This window comes from Schistocerca serialis, chromosome 3 (assembly GCF_023864345.2).
Source record: "Schistocerca serialis cubense isolate TAMUIC-IGC-003099 chromosome 3, iqSchSeri2.2, whole genome shotgun sequence".
NCBI classification, from domain to species: domain Eukaryota; kingdom Metazoa; phylum Arthropoda; class Insecta; order Orthoptera; family Acrididae; genus Schistocerca; species Schistocerca serialis.
Genome location: NC_064640.1, coordinates 620565600 through 620589639, shown reverse-complemented (window position 1 = coordinate 620589639; position 24040 = coordinate 620565600). Strand labels below are relative to the sequence as shown.

At 44.1% G+C, this 24040-nt stretch overlaps 1 protein-coding gene across 1 annotated transcript in view; it reads right to left on the bottom strand.

Moving 5' to 3' along the window:
• LOC126470509 (solute carrier family 41 member 1-like) overlaps window positions 1-24040 on the bottom strand; it is a 111467-nt gene that overhangs the window by 80746 nt on the left and 6681 nt on the right. The window contains exon 2 of the mRNA XM_050098404.1: window positions 17322-17619. Coding sequence (XP_049954361.1) covers window positions 17322-17558 — 237 coding nt within the window. The 5' untranslated portion in view covers window positions 17559-17619. The remainder of the gene's footprint in view (window positions 1-17321; window positions 17620-24040) is intronic.

Genomic DNA, 24040 nt, shown 5'->3' with positions numbered 1-24040 from the left:
CAAAGTGGAGAAATATTCCTTTCCTGCTTCTCTTTTAAACTACTGCTGCTGCTGTGTATTTTGCAGTTCCAAGGGAGGGCCTCAGTGACCTCCTTAGAGTTCTCTCCACTACATTCCCTCCACTGAAACAACATGCTACTCCTTAGGAAGACCCAACCTGCCTGTTTGACGTTTACTCCTCCATATACCTGCCATGCCATCTGCTTAGCCAGTAACTTGTGAAGTTTGTGTGGTTTTAGAGGCCTAAACATCTGTCATGTTTTCAATATGCCTGTGTGTTACTTGTCACGAAGTGTTGCTTTTTGTAAAAATGTGACCACAGCAGAAAAATGAGGATTGGCAAACTTAATTGAATCAAGCAAGAATAGGAAGGATGGTGAGTAAACTTATCTCAAGTTTTTATCTTCCCAAAACTTCAATTTTAAATCTATGCCAAAAAAACTGAACACTTAAATTCACAATTTCAGAACAGCACATGGACATTAGAGACTCAAGAATTTAGTCATACAAGTCTGACTCTAAGAAGTTGTTAGACTGGTTTCAGCAGCACCATCCTACACTAGAAACCTAAGAGCTAATATCAATAAGCACTGGTGTTGTCAAAAATGAGAAGATGAACTGCCACTTGTCCCCAGGCATTGGGGTGCAAAGTCTCAAGCACAATGCTATTATTTTCGGGCTGTGCAACTAAAACAGTGATAAAAGTGCATCATCTTGCTGCAGTAAACAGCACTAAACAAATCCAATACAAAGTTTCAGTTATCACCACCACCATTCTTTTTTCCAACTGTCATTGGAAACAGCCAAATGAAGAGTTAAAAGAATTCCTAGCCTATACACTGTACTCCTACCGTTCATCCATTTTTATGTAAGTGGGATGAAGAAACGTGCTAACTCATTTGAACCTTAACAACAAAAAGTGAAATTGTTGTTGTTGTGGTCTTCAGTCCTGAGACTGGTTTGATGCAGCTCTCCATGCTACTCTATCCTGTGCAAGCTCCTTCATCTCCCAGTACCTACTGCAACCTACATCCTTCTGAATCTGCTTAGTGTATTCATCTCTTGGTCTCCCTCTACGATTTTTACCCTCCACACTGCCCTCCAATGCTAAATTTGTGATCCCTTGATGCCTCAAAACATGTCCTACCAACCGATCCCTTCTTCTAGTCAAATTGTGCCACAAACTTCTCTTCTCCCCAATTCTATTCAATACCCCCTCATTAGTTACGTGATCTACCCACCTTATCTTCAGCATTCTTATGTATCACCACATTTCGAAAGCTTCTATTCTCTTCTTGTCCAAACTAGTTATCGTCCATGTTTCACTTCCATACATGGCTACACCCCATACAAATACTTTCAGAAACGACTTCCTGACGCTTAAATCTATACTCGATGTTAACAAATTTCTCTTCTTCAGAAACGCTTTCCTTGCCATTGCCAGTCTACATTTTATATCCTCTCTACTTCGACCATCATCAGGTATTTTGCTCCCTAAATAGCAAAACTCCTTTACTACTTTAAGTGTCTCATTTCCTAATCTACAAAGTGAAATTAGACAATACTAAATATATAATTCATAGTGGTCTTTTGCTGAACAGGGTCACATGGCATCATGAACAGACCTTTGCAGAAATTTTTCACTGGTTGGTTGGTATGATGAGAAAGGGACCAAACTACAGCATCATCAGTCCCTTTTTTTTTTGCATTCAAACAGGTTGCAGAGTAAAAAGAGAGTCTGGAAAGTAACAAAGGCAGAAAACTAACTAGGAAACATACCGAAAGATATAACAAGAGGGGCAAGACAAAAGGGGAGAACATGCATTAAAAGGAAAAAAACGGGAGAAGGTATTAAAAGAATATAGCAAATGGCCTGGACTGGCTGATTGCAAGAAGAAATAAAGGATGAGCCAGCCACTCTGCAACACACTAAAATCTCCAGTCTACACAACAAGGCTGGAGGAACACAGACAGAGAAAAGACAAACACCTTGGCAAACAAATAGCAAAGAAAGAGTGAGGAAAGGGTGAAATGGAGGGAGAGTGGAGGCCTGGGAGAGAGGGCCAGACACCCACCCCTAGATTGTGTGTTTCCCACAAATGAAACATAGAACTACACTCCTGGAAATGGAAAAAAGAACACATTGACACCGGTGTGTCAGACCCACCATACTTGCTCCGGACACTGCGAGAGGGCTGTACAAGCAATGATCACACGCACGGCACAGCGGACACACCAGGAACCGCGGTGTTGGCCGTCGAATGGCGTTAGCTGCGCAGCATTTGTGCACCGCCGCCGTCAGTGTCAGCCAGTTTGCCGTGGCATACGGAGCTCCATTGCAGTCTTTAACACTGGTAGCATGCCGCGACAGCGTGGACGTGAACCGTATGTGCAGTTGACGGACTTTGAGCGAGGGCGTATAGTGGGCATGCGGGAGGCCGGGTGGACGTACCGCCGAATTGCTCAACACGTGGGGCGTGAGGTCTCCACAGTACATCGATGTTGTCGCCAGTGGTCGGCGGAAGGTGCACGTGCCCGTCGACCTGGGACCGGACCGCAGCAACGCACGGATGCACGCCAAGACCGTAGGATCCTACGCAGTGCCGTAGGGGACCGCACCGCCACTTCCCAGCAAATTAGGGACACTGTTGCTCCTGGGGTATCGGCGAGGACCATTCGCTACCGTCTCCATGAAGCTGGGCTACGGTCCCGCACACCGTTAGGCCGTCTTCCGCTCACGCCCCAACATCGTGCAGCCCGCCTCCAGTGGTGTCGCGACAGGCGTGAATGGAGGGACAAATGGAGACGTGTCGTCTTCAGCGATGAGTGTCGCTTCTGCCTTGGTGCCAATGATGGTCATATGCGTGTTTGGCGCCGTGCAGGTGAGCGCCACAATCAGGACTGCATACAACCGAGGCACACAGGGCCAACACCCGGCATCATGGTGTGGGGAGCGATCTTCTAGACTGGCCGTACACCACTGGTGATCGTCGAGGGGACACTGAATAGTGCACAGTACATCCAAACCGTCATCGAACCCATCGTTCTACCATTCCTAGACCGGCAAGGGAACTTGCTGTTCCAACAGGACAATGCACGTCCGCATGTATCCCGTGCCACCCAACGTGCTCTAGAAGGTGTAAGTCAACTACCCTGGCCAGCAAGATCTCCGGATCTGTCCCCCATTGAGCATGTTTGGGACTGGATGAAGCGTCGTCTCATGCGGTCTGCACGTCCAGCACGAACGCTGGTCCAACTGAGGCGCCAGGTGGAAATGGCATGGCAAGCCGTTCCACAGGACTACATCCAGCATCTCTACGATCGTCTCCATGGGAGAATAGCAGCCTGCATTGCTGCGAAAGGTGGATATACACTGTACTAGTGCCGACATTGTGCATGCTCTGTTGCCTGTGTCTATGTGCCTGTGGTTCTGTCAGTGTGATCATGTGATGTATCTGACCCTGGGAATGTGTCAATAAAGTTTCCCCTTCCTGGGACAATGAATTCACGGTGTTCTTATTTCAATTTCCAGGAGTGTATATCAACCATTGACGCAGTGTCTCCCCCAACACCATTGGCAGTGCGGTGGGAAGGTTAAAAGTCTGCCGCAGAGTGGTTAAAATTGGGCAGTCTAATAAGATGTGGGCGTCAGTCAAGTCGGAACCAAAGTGACACTGGGGTGGGCCCTCACAACAGAGGTGGTGACCATGAGTCAGCAAAGTATGGCCGATGCAAAGCCGGCAAAGGACAACAGAGTCCCTGCAAGTGGCTCGCATGGTTGACCAACACACATTCATTGCCTCCTTGATAGCACATAGTGTATTTGGTGTCCTGAGAGTGTGCCATTCAGTATCCCAGATCCTGAAAACTTTACAGCCTAAGACCGACTGGCTATCAGTCTCCAGTGAGCCGATCTCCAGAGTTGGTTGACTGGTAGCCTGTTTTGCCAGCCTATCAGCAAGTTTGTTGCCCAGGACCCCAACATGTCCCGGGGTCCAAATGAAGGACACTGAATGTCCACTGTTTCTGATGGCATAAAGACAGTCCTGGATGTCATTATTAAGGAATGGAGAAGGAAGCACTGGTCGAGAGCTTGTAGGTTGCTTAAGGCGTCACTACAGATGGCGAAGGACTCACCTGCGCAGGAGCGGATATGCTCAAGAGCGTGAGATATGGCTACCTACTCTGCACTGAAAACACTGCAGCCATATGACAAGGAGCACTTTTCATTACATCCAACGTGAGCAAACATGAAGCCAATGTGATCACTGAACATAGAGCCATCGGTGTAGACTATTTCTGAGCCCTGGAACTTGCCGACAATAGAGAAAAATTGCTAGCAGAGGGCCTCTGATGGTACTGAGCCTTTTGGGCCTTGTGATAGGTCCTAATGAAGCTGTGGTCGAGGCATGGACCATGGAGCTGTACCTGAGTAGACCCGCAGGATATGTGGTAGAGGGAAACTGCCAAGTTGAGTAAGAAGCGACTGGACATGGACTGCAATTGGAATCCCCAATCTGGGTCGCCATTGGGGGAGATGACCACCGTGTTAGGGAAAAGGAGAGAGTAGTTTGGATGGTGAGGCGAACTATGAAAGTGTGCAGTATGATTCACAAGCAGTTGTCACCTGATCTGCTATGGTGGAACGCCAGCTTCCACGAAGAGGCTGATCACTGGGTTCATTTGGAAAGCTCCCGCCGCACGTTGAACTCCACGGTGGTGTATAGGGTCCATCACCCCCAACGCTGAGGGTAAGGCTGAACCACACACCTGGCTCCTATAGACAAGACAGGACAGCACAAGGGCTTAATACAGCTGCAGCAGTGTAAGACTATCAGCAGCCCAGTTGGTGTGTCTCAGGCATCGTATAATATTAAGATGCCGCCAGCACTCTTCCTTACAGTGATGAAGATGGGGAAGCCAAGCTAAGTCGGCATCGAAGACCAGTCCCAAAAAGCAGTAAGTCTAAACTACATTAAGTAGTTGGTTATTGAGGTAAAGTTTCAGATGTGGGTGGACAGTACGACGATGACAGAAGTGCATGACGCAACTCTTGGCGGCTGAAAACAAAGCCGTGAGCGAGTGCCCATGACTGCGCCTTTCATATAGCTCCCTGCAGTTGACCTTCAGCCACATCAATGGAAGAGGAGCAGAAGGAAATTACATAAATTGTCAGCATATAAGAAAGGGAATACTGAGGGGCCCCACTTCTGCTGCAAGGCCATTAATGGCAACTAAAAAGAGTGGGACACTCAGTACAGAGCCCTGTGGGACCCCATTCTCTCGGATGTGGAGCAAACTGTGTGAAGCACTGACTCGAGCTCTGAAAATGCAGAGCATTGGGAGCGGGCCCCGGAGACCCCACTTGTACAGAGTTGCAAGGATGTGATGTCACCACACGGTACCGTAGGCTTTCGTCACATCAAGAAAGACGATAATAAGGTGTTGACACTGGGAAAAGGCCATTCAGACGGCGGACTCCGGGCAGATCAAGTTGTCAGTCATGGAGTGACCTTGGCAGAAACCACCCTGGGACAGTGCCAGAAGACCCCGAGACTCAAGGAACCAACACAACCACCAGTTCACCATACGTTTGAGCAGCTTGCACAGAAAACTCTTGAGGCTAACAGGATGACAGCAATCTATGTCTAGTGGTTTCTTACCAGGTTTTATCACTGGAGCGACGATACTTTCTCACTATTGCAACGGGAATTCTCCATCACTGCAGTTGTGGTTGAAGACAACAGGAGGTGGCACTAATAATCTGCTGAAAGATGTTTAATCATTTGGGAATGGATGCGGTCTGGCCCAGAGGACATGTCAGCACAATTGGCAAGGGCACTGTGAAATTGCCACTTACTGAAGGGAGCAGTATACGGCACAGGGTGGCATGGAGCAATAGGTAGGTGTTGTCGTTCCACCTGCTGTTTTAGGAGACGAAAGGCAGGGCGGTAATTCTCAGATGCAGACGAGCGGGCATAATGCTTGGCGAGTTGCTCAGTGATTACTTCTGGATCGACATATACAACTGCATGTGTGCAAAGTCCACGTACACCTGCGGGAGGGGTCTGATATCCGTAAAGGAGTCTGACCTTGGTCCAAACCCAGGAAAGAGAGGTTTGTGTTCTAATGGTGGAGACGCATTGTTCCCAATACTCCTGCTTCTGTAGTTTGATGAGTTGATCGACCCAGACACGGAGCTGTTTGAAGGCAATAAAGCACTCTAGGGACGGGTGGTACTTGTGATGTTGGAGGACCCGCCTACAGTCTCAAATGGCTGCAGAGATTTCCGGTGACCATTAAGGCACTGACTTCCACCCGGGATAACCTTAGGAACAAGGGATGCCGATTCCTCTGCAGTAACAACGTTAGTAGTGATGGTCTGGAGCACCTCACCAATGTTGCCATACAATGGAGATTCAACAGTGTTAGTGGATGTGAAAGTGCCCCAGTCAGCCTTAGTAAGAGCCCATCTGGACTAGTGTCCATTTGAGTGATGCCAGGGCAGGGACAGGAAGAGTGGAAAGTGGTCACAACCACACAAGTCATTGTGAGCTCTCCAGTGGATAGACGGGAGAAGACCAGGAGTGAAAACTGAGAGATCAATGGTCAAGTGTATGCCATGTGCCACACTGAAATGGATGGGGGCACCTGTATGTAAGAGGTAAAGGTCAAGTAGAGTCAGTAGATCCTTGACATCTTTACCACAGCCAATAATCTTGGAACCACCCCACAAAGGGTTATGGACATTAAAATCACCCAGAAGTAGAAAAGGTGAGGGGAGATGGTAAATTAGTGCAGCCAAAACATGGTGTCGAATTTCACAATCTGGTAGAAGGTAGATGTTACAGATGGTAATTTCCTGTGTTGTTCTCACCCGACAGCCACAGCTTCTAAATGTGTTTGAAGGGGCACAGGTTCTCTACACACGGAGGTAAGGATATAGATACAGATTACACCTGACATTCTGTTACAGTCAGTACAGTTTTTGTAGTACCCCCAATAGCCACGAACGGTGGGGATCCAAATTGCAGGAAACCGGGTTTCCTGAAGGGCAAGGCAAAAAGCAGGTGAAATGCTTAAAAGCTGTTGTAGCTCAGCCAGGTAGGAGAAAAAACTGCCACAGTTCCACTGGAGGAGTACACTATCAGTCGTCTGGGAAGGTACGAAGGGACCAAGGAGGCAGTTTATGCATCAGGGTCACCTGTCGCCACTGACTGGGTGCTAGTATCCAGGACCATTGGGTCTGAAGTGTTGGCAATATCTACATCTTCGAGGGATACTAGAATCTCCACCTTGTCCTCCGACATGGAACTGTTTGAGTGGCGGAGTGGGGACACCAGTCATGTCAGTCATGTTTCTTAACCAATTTCTTCTTCATCCGTTTGTCCCATTGCTGCTCTTTAGGGACATGCTGGGAGGGCTTCCCTGAAATAGCAACAGAGGCAGAGTAAGAGCATGGAGCCCTTCCACCAGCAGCATGTGCCTCCTTCAGCCACTGGCTACTGCCACTGTCAGTTGGTGAGATCTCTGAAGGGAGAGTCCCAAGGGACCCGTTCCGCACATGAGGAGCCAGAGGATGATGTTGCTTTTCCAGCTGGAGTGTGGGGACTGATGTCCCCAGCAGTTTCTAGAGGTGTTGGCCCCCAAAGTAAAAACTTTGGGAGCAACAGAAGAAGACGTGCACCCAAGCACTAAGGGGGAGGGAGGGAGGGAATGGAATCGGGTGGTAGGGCCCACTGTACGAGTTTTAGATGAGGAGAGTGTTGTCGCCAATGAGGAAGACGGCGACATTGCAGCAGTGTAAGACGAGAGTAATCAAATGAGGTGCAACCCTTCATATTTCAGTTTAGCCTATCTGTGAGTCATCCTGTATTGGGTCTTGTACTCCATAATTTTCAACACCTTTTGGAATACTGTGCAGTCTGGAGAGCAGATGGAGTGGTGCTCTTCAGTTGACAAAGGTGGGAGGAGGGCCACATGGAGTATTTGGATGCAATGCATGTCTGCAGTATTGATATGTGGCACTGGAGTGCCACCGGGAAGACATGCCCAAATTTCCAGAACTTAAAATGACGACATTGAGGGAGGGATGTATGGTTTTACGTCACAATGGTATACCATCACCTTGACCTTTTCAGGTAAAGAATCACCCTCAAAGGCCAAGATGGAGGCGTCGGTAGCAATCCTGTTGTCTTTCGGTCCCCTATAGACGCACCAGAGGATGAGAGCATCCCTATGATTCAAATCAGCTCATAGCTCATTGTCTGACTGCAACAGGGGATCATGATGAAAAGTAATACCCTTGACAATGTTGAGGCTTTTATGGTGTGTGACCAAAACAGGAATAACACCCAGCTTGGCACATGCAAGTAACACTCATGACTGGATTGAGGATGCTGTCTGAATCAGGACTGACCCATCATGCATTTTGGACAGTGCTGCCACTTCCCCAAACTTATCCTCCAGGTGTTCTACGAAAAAGAGTGACTCCGTAGCAGAAAGAAGTCCCCGTCAGTTCTGCTGCACACTAAATAACGAGGTAATTATGGCTCTCTTCTTTCTGTAGCCCTACGTTCCTCACATGGCGTAGTTAGGGAGGGGAATGACTTGCGGTCATGTCACAGCATTGTACTCAACCTTCCATTTCTTAGTGACTGCTGGGGCCATTTGTTCCCCAGCAAAAGATGACTTGGTTTGCTTCATCACAGGTCATTGCCCTGATGCTACCCATTCTCATCAGGGGCTCTCCCCACAGGTGCCACCCAGCCACAGCAAAGCCTACCTGGCATGATGGCCATTGCTGGGAGTCCTGATGCCCCAAGACGATAGGTATCTACTCCTTGGCTTATGTGGAGAGTTTGCAGCTCAGGTATCAGCAGTGGGGTCCCTCCTGTGTTGTCAACAGGCTACAACCAAAAGGGTACATGATGGCCCCACCATGATGGACTGCCTACCAAGCTGGAAACTGGGTGCGTGGAAATTATATATATATATATATATATATATATATATATATATATATATATATATATATATATATATATATATATATATATATATATATATGTGGGGGGGGGGGGAGACAGCAGACAATTGATGGAGATTATGCACCCTATAAGGTGTCCTCACCCCAATAGCTGGAATATGGGTGCAGTTGCAGTGCATGACAATAATAGGTGCAGAAGATCGTAATGCACGACGGATATATGGTGCACCACGTAAGATGTCCTCCCCCAAGTGGCCCACACTTCAGAAAAAAAATGTATTAGGCCAAAAAGTGGGAAGCTCCTTTTAGTCACCTCTTACAACAGGCAGGAATACCTCGTGCCTATTCTAAACACCAGGGGAAGAGAAATTCGTCAAGTTACATAACGTATGTAGTCTACATACAAGTCAATTGCATTGTAGTTGTTGATGGCTATCCTAAAGAAGCTACCGATACATGTAAAAAAAAAGCATTAAATATTTAAGATCTCACAGAAGCAATATTGCACACAGTGTACCAATAGACTTTCCTTGCTAACACCAAAAACAAAAGTCACTTGGTATTAATATTCACGAAAAATACACAGATGCCAAAATTGTACATTAACAAGCTAAGGGACATGCTGACACCATTATAGTAACCACATCTACTAACTTTGCACCATTACATGAACTGGTAACAATGTTGGGATGATAATGTCAATCTTTTGATCACCTTCACTGGTCTGTGTACACCTAATAATGGTTTACTCTTGGAAACAGCGAAAGGAAACGTACTTCAAATCCTATATTATCCATATCTTGCAGTTGACGAAATTGTAGTGGGTCACATATTAGTTTTGCATGACATGAGGGGATGCGACACCACATCTATATTGTTTTATTATGTAACAAGCAGCAGCAACACAGCAGCATTCAAAGATAGGTTTTTTGTAGGTTTATCAATGGCTAGGCTACAAGCACAGACATGAGGACTGGGGATGAACAATATCCAACAGCAGTGTTGTATCAATCACCACTTTGCAGAATCTTTCACCAGCTGCAATTTTAAAACAGGTCCTGTGTGAGTGCAAGAAAGGCTGCTGAGTAGGTATTCAAAACTTTGCTTCAGCTGCAAGAGATCCTGCAAAAATGTAGAAGAACATGCTTTGGTCAATGAAGATGAGTATGATATTCTTGACCTTAGCTGAACTTTGCTTCAGCTGCAAGAGATCCTGCAAAAATGTAGAAGAACATGCTTTGGTCAATGAAGATGAGTATGATATTCTTGACCTTAGCTGAAATGTTGATGACCTTGATGAGGAACCAGCAGGTGACCAACCACTGGTCCTTTCACAAGCTTGACTAACTATATATAGTAATCAATCATTATTTCAAGTACAACTTCCGCCGTACTGAACTATGTTATTTCTTGTGGTATGTAATAGTTTCTTTGTTATCACCAGATAGTTAAAGAAATAGGATGGTATCAATTAGCCTGGATCATCTGGAATAAAGAGACTCAGACTGTGACATTAGAACTGTGCATAATGAATTTCAATTGCCCATAAATTTATTGTTTTAACTGTTTCACTTCCACATAAATTTTTACACAAAATACTATTATCATAAAATAGCACCAATTTCAACACCACTAGAACAACGAAAGGTGTTCAAAATACCTATGAACTTCATTCTGCAGCAAAAAATTTACATTTTTCCACTAAACTTCATGACTGTTCCTCATTTATTCCACTTTGACAATAGTGTGCCGCTGAATTTTCTCAATTTCATGTGTACATAGAACAGCAGAAGGAGTCAATTGACCCTTGGCATAACTAGTTTTTAGAGTATCACTGCTCTCAGAATTACAAAGGTACCTGCTTCAGTCCAACAGTCATTGCCTTGAATGATGATTAGCGCAAAGTCAGAAAAGTTTTGACACTGTATACTTTTCAGTCGGATTTCATGTGTTCATAATGTTACTCGCCTCATCAGTTACATAGTGTATTTTTGTCAGTGACAGGTATATTCAATGTCACACATCAGTGTGGCCATACTAATGAAGATATTTTGCATATCCTGGAGAATTCATATATTGAATCAGAAAGTGCCTTATCAGATTCAGATGGTGATTGTCTGCCAGAATCACCAAGATGCAAGTAGCGAGACGAAGGAGGAGTTACAGTGAGATGTCTCCCCATCTCAATTCTTTCCACAACAGTCTCAAAAGTCTCAAAAGTCAACTAGCACAACAGTGAAAATGGCAGCTAGAGCTGGAACAAAATGGAAGATGGCTAACATGCCATCACCTGGAAGACTGGCTGCTCTTAACATTCTGAAGGAGAGAAGAGGGCCCACTATATATGCCTGCAACCGAGTTGTTGACTCAAATATGAATGTTTTCAACTTCTTTTTGATGAATCAGTGGTGTGTACCATAAAAAACCACACACACAGAATCAAGCAATCGGAATGAAATAAATACACCACTTGGACTGGACAGTTGGAGGAACTGGATGCAATGATTGGCATCATGTATGAGAAGCACTTTTGTGCTAAAGATGCTCAATTGGATGACCCTTCACCTTGTTCTTGAGAACCTAATTTCATCAGGGATAAAATGAGAAGAGAGACATTCCGCGTACTTATTAAATTCCTCTGTTTTGATGAGAAGTCATCCTGAGCTCAGTGCATGTCTAGTGACTAGTTCACTCTTAACTGCGAACTATGGAACAACTTTATGCAAACCTGCCTCTGCTGTTACTGTCCTGGTGAAAATATGACAGTTAATGAGCAGTTACTTTTTATGTAAAGCAAAGTACAGTGTTACAAAGTTTATGCCAAACAAACCTGACAAATATGGACTACAGTTCTGGATAGCTGCAGACAAGGCATCTCAGGAAATTTGCAATGCCTTCCCGTACCTAAGTAGCGAGTAGGAATACCGACTAGACAGCCAGCCATTGGGACAGTGTGTAGCCCTTCACCTCATGGAGCTCTTTTTAAAGAAATGAAGGAAAGTGACATCCCTCCAGCTTGCCAAGAAACTAACTAAAGTTGGTAGTACTAGGATGGACAGAACGTACGTGCACACTGTTTTAGGATGCAGGAGCAGCTGGCCAGTTTGCAAACAGCTGAAGAAGATTTTGGTTGTGGTCAGTTGATTACAGGCTGCTTGCTCAGGGTATAAAGGTAACAGAGAACCTGGCACGTTGCACAGTGCACCTCAGATGTTGCGTGTTTTGCTCAAGAGCTCTGCTGCCGAGGCAGCTTACAGCATACCCGACACGGGAGAATCGCCTCATCTCAGCGTGAGTGGCAGACTGTAACTCACTCATGCTGCTCAAGGTAAAGAGTCAATGTGGAGACTGGCCATGTGGCCTCGCTCATTCAGCATGTGAGTGGGCAAGTGGCTGCACCTCCATTAGGATCTGAGTAGGCATATGGGGCAGAAGTTTGCTAGTCAGGAGCTCCAATGTATGGCATGTTATGGAGCCTCTTGAGAGGGACTAGCATCCAGGGTTCTTTTTATATACAAAAAATAAAAATAAACACATAAATAAAAAAACTACAAAAATTAGTAGAAAAATGCAGTAAAAAGATCAATATGTGAAGCATGTAACACTTTCTGCTGTCTTACCTTAGCAAAAGATCTTGTCGAGAACCTGAGAAAACTCTGGTCCTATATAAAATTGCTACACTATGTGATCAAAAGTGTCCGGACACCTGGCTGAAAATGACTTTCAAGTTCGTGATGCCCTCCATCGGTAATGTTGGAATTCGATGTGGTGTTAGCCCACCCTTAGCCTTGATGACAGATTCCACTCTCCTAGGCATACGTTAAATCAGGTGCTGGAAGGTTTCTTGGAGAATGGCAGCCCATTCTTCGCAGAGTGCCACACTGAGGAGAGGTATTGATGTCGGTCGGTGAGGCCTGGCACTAAGTCAGCATTCCAAAACATGCCAAAGTGGTTCTATAGGATTCAGGTCAGGACTCTGTGCAGGCCAGTCCATTATAGGGCAGTTACTGTTGTGTAACCACTCCGCCTCAGGCTGCACATTATGAACAGGTGCTCGATCGTGTTGAAAGGCGCAATCGCCATCCCCGAACTGCTCTTCAACAGTGGGAGGCAAGAAGGTACCCTCCACCATGCACCATACAGTGGCTTGCAAAGTATGTACATGTATGTGAGTGGAGAAAAGAATAACAAACCAGAAACGGCTACCTTCCATAATGTTACAAAGTGTCGTACAGACATAGCTGATCAAATGATTTCTTGCAGCATATGACTGATTCATGTCTTTTACAATATCCTAGACATGACAGCAATAAATTTGTTATCATCTACAATCAAATAACAAAAAATATATGGAAGAGGAAAGCATTCATTCTTCAGCTGGTAAATGAACTCACACATGGGGAAGGACAGGACCACAAAAGTTAATGGAGCAAAGAAGCGGCTAAAAATCTGCGCAAATCAAAAAAGCAAATGAAGTTTCATACTGGAATGTGCAAAGGAAGCGAGATCATCATCCGAGAGAAATGCAAAAATAAATAAATAAATAAAAGGCCATCTGTGCAAAATGTGTATGAAAAGTATAAATAATCTGTTGAAACTGATTTCAGTGTCTAGAAACAAGTTAAATGAATGACAAAATGATAGGAATTTTAAAAACAGGTCAAATTTTTGGGTAGGAAACAGTAATCTAAACATGTTAGAACATCAAGTTAAGGCTTTGACTGAAATGAGTACATGATGTACAAACAAACGGAAAAAACAGAGATCTTACTTTAACCACATCATGAATTAAATTGCAGATTTTTTAACACAAATTCCTTTAGGGGTCAAACAATCACTTCCCCATGTTCTAGTGGTTTAACATATTCCACTGTTCTAGAGAAATATTTTTCTGCCAGACCCAAGAATAACATCATAATTAACAAATTACCTTTGACAGAAACCTGCAATCTCTACACACAAGGTGTAGTGTAGCTAACTAAGGCGTATTCAATGAAGTTCCTAACCATAAATTAGATTTGACTACTGAAGTGTGTGCGTTTTTTTATCTGTGAGTGAATGTGCATGACTGGACTGCTACAGACCAAAAACACACATTTTAACTTTGCATTTACACTTTAACTATTCACCTGAAGAAGTCATAGGGAAGCAATTTTTTAAACAAATGTAATATTCTTTAGCCTTGTTCTGGGCAGATTTCCACAAAAGTGCATATTTTTAGGACACGAGTAGAAGCTAAAAATGTCCAAAAACATGGTTTACCACTTTCTTTTGTGCTTTTTTTTTTCCTTCTTTAATGTTCCTTCACTTTTCTGTGGCAAACCACAATAACTCAGGAAAAAAGGGGCGAGAGGGAGAGAACCCTCCAAAAAACATTTCAGCAACAATGATGAAAGGTCTGGGGGGGAAAAAAAGGCCAGAAACTGCCTGTTTGAGTGGTACGAACATTTATAGGAGACTAAGCCACAGTTAAAATTATAACAAGCAAAAAATTATATTAAGTAAAGATGAAGGTCCACACGAAACATTTCGGAATTTGCTGTTGTATGTGAAAGTTCGCACTTCTCAATTACTTGCAATACTGCCTTTGAATCAACTGAAAACATAATATCTCATGTGGTCTCCTGCCTAATGAGAAGGTGAGGTCAGTCACCAAGTTTCTGAACACACAAACTGTAACGTTGCTGAACATTCAGTGTTAACTCTCTTTAGTTTATTGATTGGATGTAATGAAGCACATGGTGTCTGAATTTTTTTTTTTTTTTTTTTTTATAATTCATCAAAATGTACATGGTGAGTGCACAAATCGGTCATCCTACATCAATAATGACACTGTGGAAAACCTTTCTTTACAATTATGAACCCTGAAGGCATTTCATACAAATAGTCTGAACCTAGCTGCACAAAACAGTCATGAAGCACCTGTTTAGAAAATTATTTTCCAAGTGGGTTCTGAGAAATCCAACAACATTTCTTCTGAAGCTGCTATTCTCCCCAAGACCCTCTGCCACTTGTATAACACTGTAGCTCCCAAGAAGTCAACATACAGATGCACCAAATATACCTTTACACACATAGTTGCAACAGAAGAGGTAAACTGCACTCGCTCAGTTGCTCTATCAGCTTTCAATAATACGTCATATCTGTTCTTAATGTATATGGTTTCAACATTGTCCAATTGGTACTTTTAAATACTTAGTCTTCTATATCGTTAATAAAGAAAGTTTCCACCTGGAAGTTTGAATAACAAATTCAGCAACCTGTTCCCACATGGTTCTAATGAATGTCACATAAAATTATGCATTTTAAAAAACTTACTGAACATTTCAAATGGGGATGGTTTTGGGCACTTTTTTATATTGGGGCAAGCAATATGAATGAATGTGTAAGTACATAAATTTTGGTATCATAAATGTATCTCAGTTTATGACAATTAAAAGAGAGAAAAAGACTTGAGAACAAAAAGTATATACAATCAAGTAACCAAGTTTAAATGCTACATTTCTGCAGATAATGACGGAAAAAGCGACTTACAAGGGAACCTCCCCATCGTACCCCCCTCAGATTTAGTTATTAGCTGGCACAGTGGATAGGCCTTGAAAAACTGAACACAGATCAATCGAGAAAACAGAAAGAAGTTGTGTGGAACTATGAAAAAAATAAGCAAAATATACAAACTGAGTAGTCTATGTGCAAGATATGTAACATCAAGGAGAATGTGAGCGCAGGAGCGCCGTGGTCCCGTGGTTAGCGTGAGCAGCTGCGGAACGAGAGGTCCTTGGTTCAAGTCTTATCTCGGTTGAAACTTTTACTTTATTTTCGCAAAGTTATGATCTGTCCGTTCGTTCATTGACGTCTCTGTTCACTGTAATAAGTTTAGTGTCTGTGTTTTGCGGCCGCACTTTAACCGTGCGATTAGTAGACAAAAGGACGTGGCTCTCCGATGGGAACCAAAAACATTTGATCGCAAGGTCATAGGTCAACCGATTCCTCCACACAAAAACATGTCTGATATATTCTATACAACACTGGTGACGGCATGTGAGTCACATGAGAGGAATATATTGTCGACCCACCTAACTTGTACACTTAGCGAATGGGTAAAAAGATTCTTCTACGTTGCCCGATTTAGGGTTTTCTTGTGGATGTGATAATCACTCCCAAAAAAGTGATGAAAACATAAGAGTTTGTCACATAAACTGGAAATAAAGAATTAAAATTTTCACTGGATGGAAGACTTGAACCTAGGACCTTTTGTTCCGTAGCTGCTCTCGCTAACCACGGGACCACAGCACTCCTTAACTCTCATTCTCCTTGATACTGCATATCTTCACATGGACTACTCAGTTTGTATATTTTACTTATTTTTTTCATAGTTCCACACAACTTCTTCCTGTTTTCTCGATTGATCTGTGTTCAGTTTTTCAAGGCCTATCCACTGTGCCACCTTATAACTAAATCTGAGGGGGGGTGGGGGGGGGGGGTGCGATGGGGAGGTTTCCTTGTTAGTAAAATCTGTTTTGGATGGATGCTTCTCATGTATATTGTTGTATGGACACACAAAACTGGAAATGTTTACATGAAAAAGTGAATAAAGTCCCTGAAATGTCATACAGCTGATTGAAACAATATGAAAACTAAGTGTGCACACATACATATTCACAAACCCCCGCCAGCGCACAGTTCCCACAAGCACGTGTGTGTGTGTGTGTGTGTGTGTGTGTGTGTGTGTGTGTGTGTGTGTGTGTGTGTGTGAGAGAGAGAGAGAGAGAGAGAGAGAGAGAGAGAGAGAGAGAGAGAGAGATTTTGAAGTGCAGAATGTCAAATCAAAACACCTTTCAGCCGTCTAAATTTCCAAATTTTTCTTTTATTGAGCAACCTGTTTCAGCAATACATTACACCATCTTCAGGCCCCCTGACTGACATGTAGAAGATTCCCACCTCTGGTCCAGTCAAAACAGGGGCCAGCATTCAATGACTGGTGTCAATAGATTTTTGACACAGCAATCACTTCACATACTGACTGTTAGACAAATATATCACTGAAACTAGTTGCTCAATGAAATAACAATTTGGAAATTTAGATAGCTTAAAAGGTGTTTTGATTTGACATTCTGTGCTGAACAGCCAAAGTTCCACAACCACCTGTATAAAGAGGGGAATACAGAGACCACTTTGAAGGGTGTTTGTCATAACCATCATTCAGGCAATAACAATGTTTAACTATACTTCTGGTATGGTGTCTATAACAGTTTCACATCTTGGCATCCAATTTTCAATAAAATGTATAAGTTTCTTATCACCATTTTCATAGCATAATTTTAGACATTACCTGCACAGCATCTAGCACCAATCCTGCCCCGACCATGCCTAGACCTGCTATAAGAAATGGGATGAATACTTGAATAGCAATTGATAGATATGTTTCAGACTGAGGAGGTTCTGCAGGTGGTGCCAGCATGCTGGCTTCAACAACAACATCTGGCAGCTGGCCATTTTCAGGCTCATCAACAGTAGTTAACTCAGCAGAGTCCACAGGCAGGACACCACTACCTGCCAGGTTCAGCATGGTCAGGCGGGGGTGGTTGTACTTTAGCGCCTCGCTGGAGGGCACATGCCCAAAACACACCCTGTTAAAAATAACATACATTACAACAGAGAGAAAATTACAAAAGGTACCTTAAATTGAAATGTTACAAGAATGATGACATATGACAGCTGATGTGATAAGTTCCACGTGTTCTTTTAATGATAACAGATGCTTCACAAAGGCCATCCAAACTTTTAAAATACAATTACACGTTAACAAAAAATACAGCTGTAACTATATGTACTAATCTTCATGTATTACTCTATATCCCCCAACTCCTTCATCTATCAACCCTCTTTCTTTTCAAGGTACAATCTGGATCTTCCAAACAAAGTGGTATTTTATCTCTGCTTGAAACTTCAGTGACCACAGAACAGGAAGCATGGCAGATGATGTACTGACATTTTTAATTGTGAAAAAAACAGAACTTGTCAAATATGACTTATTAAGCGTAAAAACAGACGTAATGATAACTGGAATTTCTGCCCACACTGCTGCCCCATGTATCATTTTAGATCTTATGAAATGAGTCTGAATTGTATGTACTGAAGCTTTGGTCAGGGAGCGACAATTTTCACCTGTTCACCAATGTCAAATGCTACATCTGTGTAGAAAATTTGTCGATTTCTTGTTACAAGCATATTTCATCTGGTTCACAGCTTTTATAACAATAACAATTATTATACAGCAGATATTAGACATTAGTTTAACAAATTATAGCTGTCACAGACCTAAATGTATTACATTTAAAACGTCACATCTCATACTCCATAAACATGTGTTAAAGGAAAAGTTACTGACATACAAAGCCTACCAGATATGCACAAAAGAATAACTTTGCAGACCTCAATGTACAGTAAAATTCACTTTGTGACTCCAATGGCTTATTTAACAGCTGAAAAAAATAGAAGTAAAACAATAGTTTCTGATGATTTTAATACTGATTTTCTTGAATTCATTTGGTAAGAATTTACTGCAACTGATAGAATTATAATTTAACTAATTTCTATTAGGATATATGATTATCAGAAAGAGTAATCCACAATATCTTTATAGAAAGGTGCAATGAACAATACTGTACCATGTTACAAAACCCACACACAGTGGCCTCTGAGATAATGACTTGAAGGTCCTCATGTTAAATGTTAATGCTAATCGGTATACAAAATCTTATTAAATCTGACTTCAGAATAGTAGTTAGTAAGTCGAAGACGGATTATTTTAGGAAATTTCTCACAGAGGTAAACTAGAGTGAAGTACATAGTGATCTTGACATGAATGGAAAATACAACACTTTAGTAACAAAGTCCATATTTTATCTGAAATCTGTTTTCCACCAAAAGTAAATAAGATTAGATGAAAGTCTGAAGGAGAAAAGCATTGGATTGCTGAAGAACAAAGGTATCTCACAAGACAAAAAGGAAACTGTCAGAAACAGCTGTGATGTTTATGGCATAGCTCATTATAAAGCATAGTGCAAAATACTGAACAGCAAATATATTATTTGTAGTCAGAAACATGCCTTTGACCATATCTTAATGTACATAAAACAAAAATCATGAAAGATGAGAATGAACATAATTCATCAGACAAACTATAGGGCACTGGTATATTCTGATGTGTCAAAGGCATTCGACTGTATAAATCACAATATCCTTTAAAGTAAATACGAATATTGTGGTGTAACAGGAAATGACATAAAATGGTTTGGAACTTATCTACCCAGTAGGTAATAAAGGGTGTCAGCAGGAAAGAATATTGTATCAAGCTATCAGTATTTGTCCAACTGGGAGCTCTCATCCTCCGATTCTGTTCATATTATTATCTAATTATGAATGACTTATCCAGTAATATGTATATGGCACAGTAGGCAATTAAATAAGAATGTTCGACACTAGTCATTGGCTTTGACCAGTGACATAGGAAACATGCTACAAACCTAGTAAACAACAGGGCAGCAATTTTTTCAGATGGGCTGTACTACAAATCAATCTGCCACTACAACAAGGGTTTTTATCATATTCACTGGCTTTGCCAACTAACAATAAAAATGAAAATACACACCAAGATGTAGCACCACAGCAGCTGTTAACATTGTGCCACTGGTCAAAGCTGTCTACTAGTATCTAATATTCCTCATGACCCCAGTAGGCTATGCGAATCAACAAGATTGGATTGGATTGATGGGGTTAAAAAGACCAAACTATGAGGTCATCAGTCCCTCCATCCTATATGTGCCAAGCCAGAAATAGTCCATAAAGATGAAGGACACAGAAGACAAATTCTGATGAACCAAATTGTACCCAGTAATCAATAAGACCAAGAGATAGATGCAAGTAGAAGTGAAAGAGGGGTAAGAGGTTGAAGGTAGGCGAGTTGCTCCACCCAGACAGAAGCTGGAGGCCCCAAGAACAAGTTATACAATGGGAGATGCACCCTCTGCACCCGACACTGTTTCCTTACCCTCCAATACCACAATAAAATTAGCTATGCAGACAAGTTGATAAAATTTCAGGAAAGAGAGAGACGATGACGACGAGACAGTACATCAATGACAGACGTAAAACAAGAATTTAAAAAGTTGGAAGGGCAGAAGACAGGCTGGACCACTGAGCAATGGTAGCCATGGGAGACCCGGGTCATCACAGACAATGGGGCTCTCCTCCAATCTCTCAAGTGACACTGTCTCACAGAGAGGAGTAGAAACCAGATTCACATGTACAACATTAAACCACATCAGCAGCTTTGGCATTGTCCGCTTGCACCACGGGCAGCATGTTCGCAAGTTTAAGGTTTCATTATAATGTGAGCAAACTATGGCAGCCCAGTAGGATAGGGGCCACTGTTAGACAGGGACCATACCAAGAGTGGGGTGGATCCTGATCCTATGACGTGACCATGGATCAGCCAAGTGTGGCTAACGTAGATTCCTTGCGAGAAATACAAAGGCAGGACTGCCACAGGGTAGCAGCAGCAATGGGAACGAAAGTCATAAAATTGGAGAAACTAAAAGCAGAAGGAAGGCTTAAAAATCCACTACAGAAAGGGGTTGGTTGTCCCCAAAAAAAGCTTCAAATGACTGACGTCATTTCACTGGCACTAATAAACTTGAGAACGCGGTCGGCTGAGCGCGTGTCATCTGCTAAAATCGACGATATATCAGGCGATAGCTGTAGACGGGAGCGTAACGGATTAAAATAGGGGCACTCAATTAAAAGGTGTCTTACCGTCCACAGCTGAGAGCAGTGGGGACAGAGTGGGGGAGGATCGCCGCTTAAAAGATGTCGATGGCTAAAAAGACAGTGCCCTATCCGGAGTCTAGTTAAAATTACCTCCTCCAGACGACGCGTTCGGGAGGGAGAGGTCCAAGCACAGGGAAGAGCTTTCATGTCCCGCAATTTATTATGGGTAAGTGTCAACCAATGCGTGTGCCATAAATGAACAACACGTAGACATAGAACGCTCCGTAGATCGGCGAAGGGAATCGATTGAATAGCTGGCCGAGGAAGAGAGACTGCAGCCTTGACTGCAATATCGGCCGCCTCATTTCCACAGATACCAACGTGTCCCGGGAGCCAGAGGAATGCCACCGAGACGCCCCCCAGGTGGAGCAAGCGCAGACAGTCCTGAATCCGGTGGACCAGAGGGTGCACAGGATAAAGAGCTTGGAGACTGAGGAGAGAGCTGAGAGAATCTGAGCAGATAACGTACTGTATCCGCTGACGGCGGCGGATGTAGTGGACAGCCTGGAGAACAGCGTAAAGCTCCGCAGTATAAACCGAACACTGGTCGGGAAGCCGAAAGTGATTTGGGGTATGGCCAACAATATAGGCACTCCCTACACCTAACAATGTTTTCGAGCCGTCGGTGTAAATAAATGTGGCGTCCGTCATTTGTGCACATAGAGCAGCAAATGCCCAACGATAAACAAGTGAAGGGGTACCATCCTTGGGAAATCGACAAAGGTCACGAAGCAGGCAGATCCAGGGACGGAGCCAAGGCGGTGCTGTACCCCAAGTTGTCAAGAAGGTTTTAGGAAAGCGGAAGGAAAGAGAATGGAGCAGTTGACGGAAGCGGACTCCCAGTGGTAGTAGGGAGGAGGGGCGGCCTGCATACCCTACATCAAAGGAGGCGTCGAAAAAAATGTCATGGGCTGGATTAGAAGGCATGGAAGACAGATGGCTAGCATAACGACTCAGAAGGACTGCTCGCCGATTGGACAGCGGAGGTTCAGCAGTCTCAGCATAAAGGCTGTCCACAGGGCTGGTGTAAAAAGCTCCAGACACTAAACGTAATCCACGGTGGTGGATAGAGTCGAGACGCCGAAGAATAGACGGCCGAGCAGAGGAGTAGATTATGCTTCCATAGTCCAATTTCGAGCGCACTAAGGCGCGATAGAGGCGGAGAAGGACTGCTCGGTCCGCTCCCCAGGAGGTACCATTCAGGACACGGAGGGTGTTAAGGGATCGCAGACAGCGAGCCGAAAGATAGGAAACGTGGGAGGACCAGCACAGTTTTCTGTCAAACATAAGACCCAAGAATTTAGTGACGTTTGAAAACGGAAGGTTGACAGGACCTAGATGTAAGGAGGGCGGATGAAACTCCTTACTTCGCCAAAAATTAACACAAACGGTCTCACTGGGAGAAAAACGGAAGCCGGTTTCGATGCTCCAAGAGTGGAGGCGATCGAGACATCCTTGAAGACGTCGTTCAAGAAGGCTGGTCCGTTAAGAGCTGTAGTAGATCGCAAAATCGTCCACAAAGAGGGAGCTCGAGACATCAGGAAGGAGACAATCCATAATTGGATTGATGGCAATGGCAAACAGTACAACACTCAGCACGGAGCCCTGGGGTACCCTGTTTTCTTGGGAGAAAGTACGGGAGAGAGTAGTGTTCACCAGCACCCTAAATGTGCGCTCTGCCATAAATTCGCGAAGAAAAAGGGGCAGCCGACCTCGAAAGCCCCAAGAGAACAGTGTGCGGAGGATGCCTGTCCTCCAACAGGTATCGTATGCTCTCTCCAGATCAAAAAATACTGCTACTGTTTGGCGTTTCCGGAGAAAATTGTTCATGATGTAAGTGGAGAGATCAACAAGATGGTCAACTGCAGAACGATGCTTTCGGAATCTGCATTGGGCAGGTGTTAAAAGACTGCGGGATTCCAGCCACCACGCTAAACGGTAATTCACCATACGCTCCAAAACCTTACAGACACTACTCGTGAGAGAAATGGGGCGATAACTAGAGGGGAGATGTTTGTCCTTTCCAGATTTTGGAACAGGAACGACAATAGCTTCCCGCCACCGTCTGGGAAAAGTACTGTTGGTCCAAATTCGATTATAAAGGCGAAGGAGGTAACGCAGACTATCGGTTGATAAATGCAGCAACATTTGGACGTGGATACCATCCGGTCCTGGGGCGGAGGAGCGAGAAGAAGAGAGTGCATGTTGGAGTTCCCGCAAGGAGAAAACAGTATTGTAGCTTTCGCGATTTTGACAGGAGAAAGCAAGAGGTTGCACTTCCGCTGCACATTTCTTCGGGAGAAACGCTGGCGGGTAATTTGAAGAGCTCGAAATCTCAGCAAAGTGCTGACCGAACGAGTTAGAAATTGCGACGGGGTCCATTAATGTGTCATGGGCGACAGTGAGCCCAGAGACCGGGGAGAAACTAGGCGCGCCTAAGAACCGTTGAAGCAGAGTCCAAACTTCCGAGGAGGGAGTGAAGGTGTTAAATGAGCTAATAAAGAATTTCCAGCTTGCCTTCTTGCTATCGCGGATGACACGACGGCATCGCACTCGGAACTGCTTATAGCGGATACAGTTGGCCAAAGTAGGATGGTGGCGGAAAACGTGGAGAGCACGTCGCCGCTCACGTATTGCATCACGGCATGCCTCGTTCCACCAAGGAACTGGGGGGCGCCGGGGCAATTCGGAGGTGCATGGTATTGAATGTTCCGCAGCTGTAAGAATAACGTCGGTAATATGTGTGACCTCATCGTCGACACTGGGAAAGTGACGGTCATCGAATGTCGCTAGAGACGAAAAAAGTGTCCAATCGGCTTGGGCAAACTTCCAGCATCGCGGACGCATGTAGGGCAGTTGAGGCTGCAGTCTAAGGACACATGGAAAGTGGTCACTCGAGTGTGTATCATCAAGGGCGAACCATTTGGAACCCCCAGCTAGCGGAACAGTACCGACCGCAAGGTCCAAATGAGATAAATTTGTCATGGAGGCAGACAAAAATGTAGGGACCCCAGTGTTGATGCAAACTAGATCTGCTTGGTGGAAGACATCCAGCAATAGTGAACCACGTGGACAAGGATGTGGAGATCCCCAAAGCGGGTGGTGGGCATTGAAGTCCCCAACCAGCAAATATGGGGGATGAAGCTGACCAAGAAGATGAAGGAGATCAGCTGGTGCCATTGGTGTGGACGATGGAATGTATACAGTACAAAGAGAGAA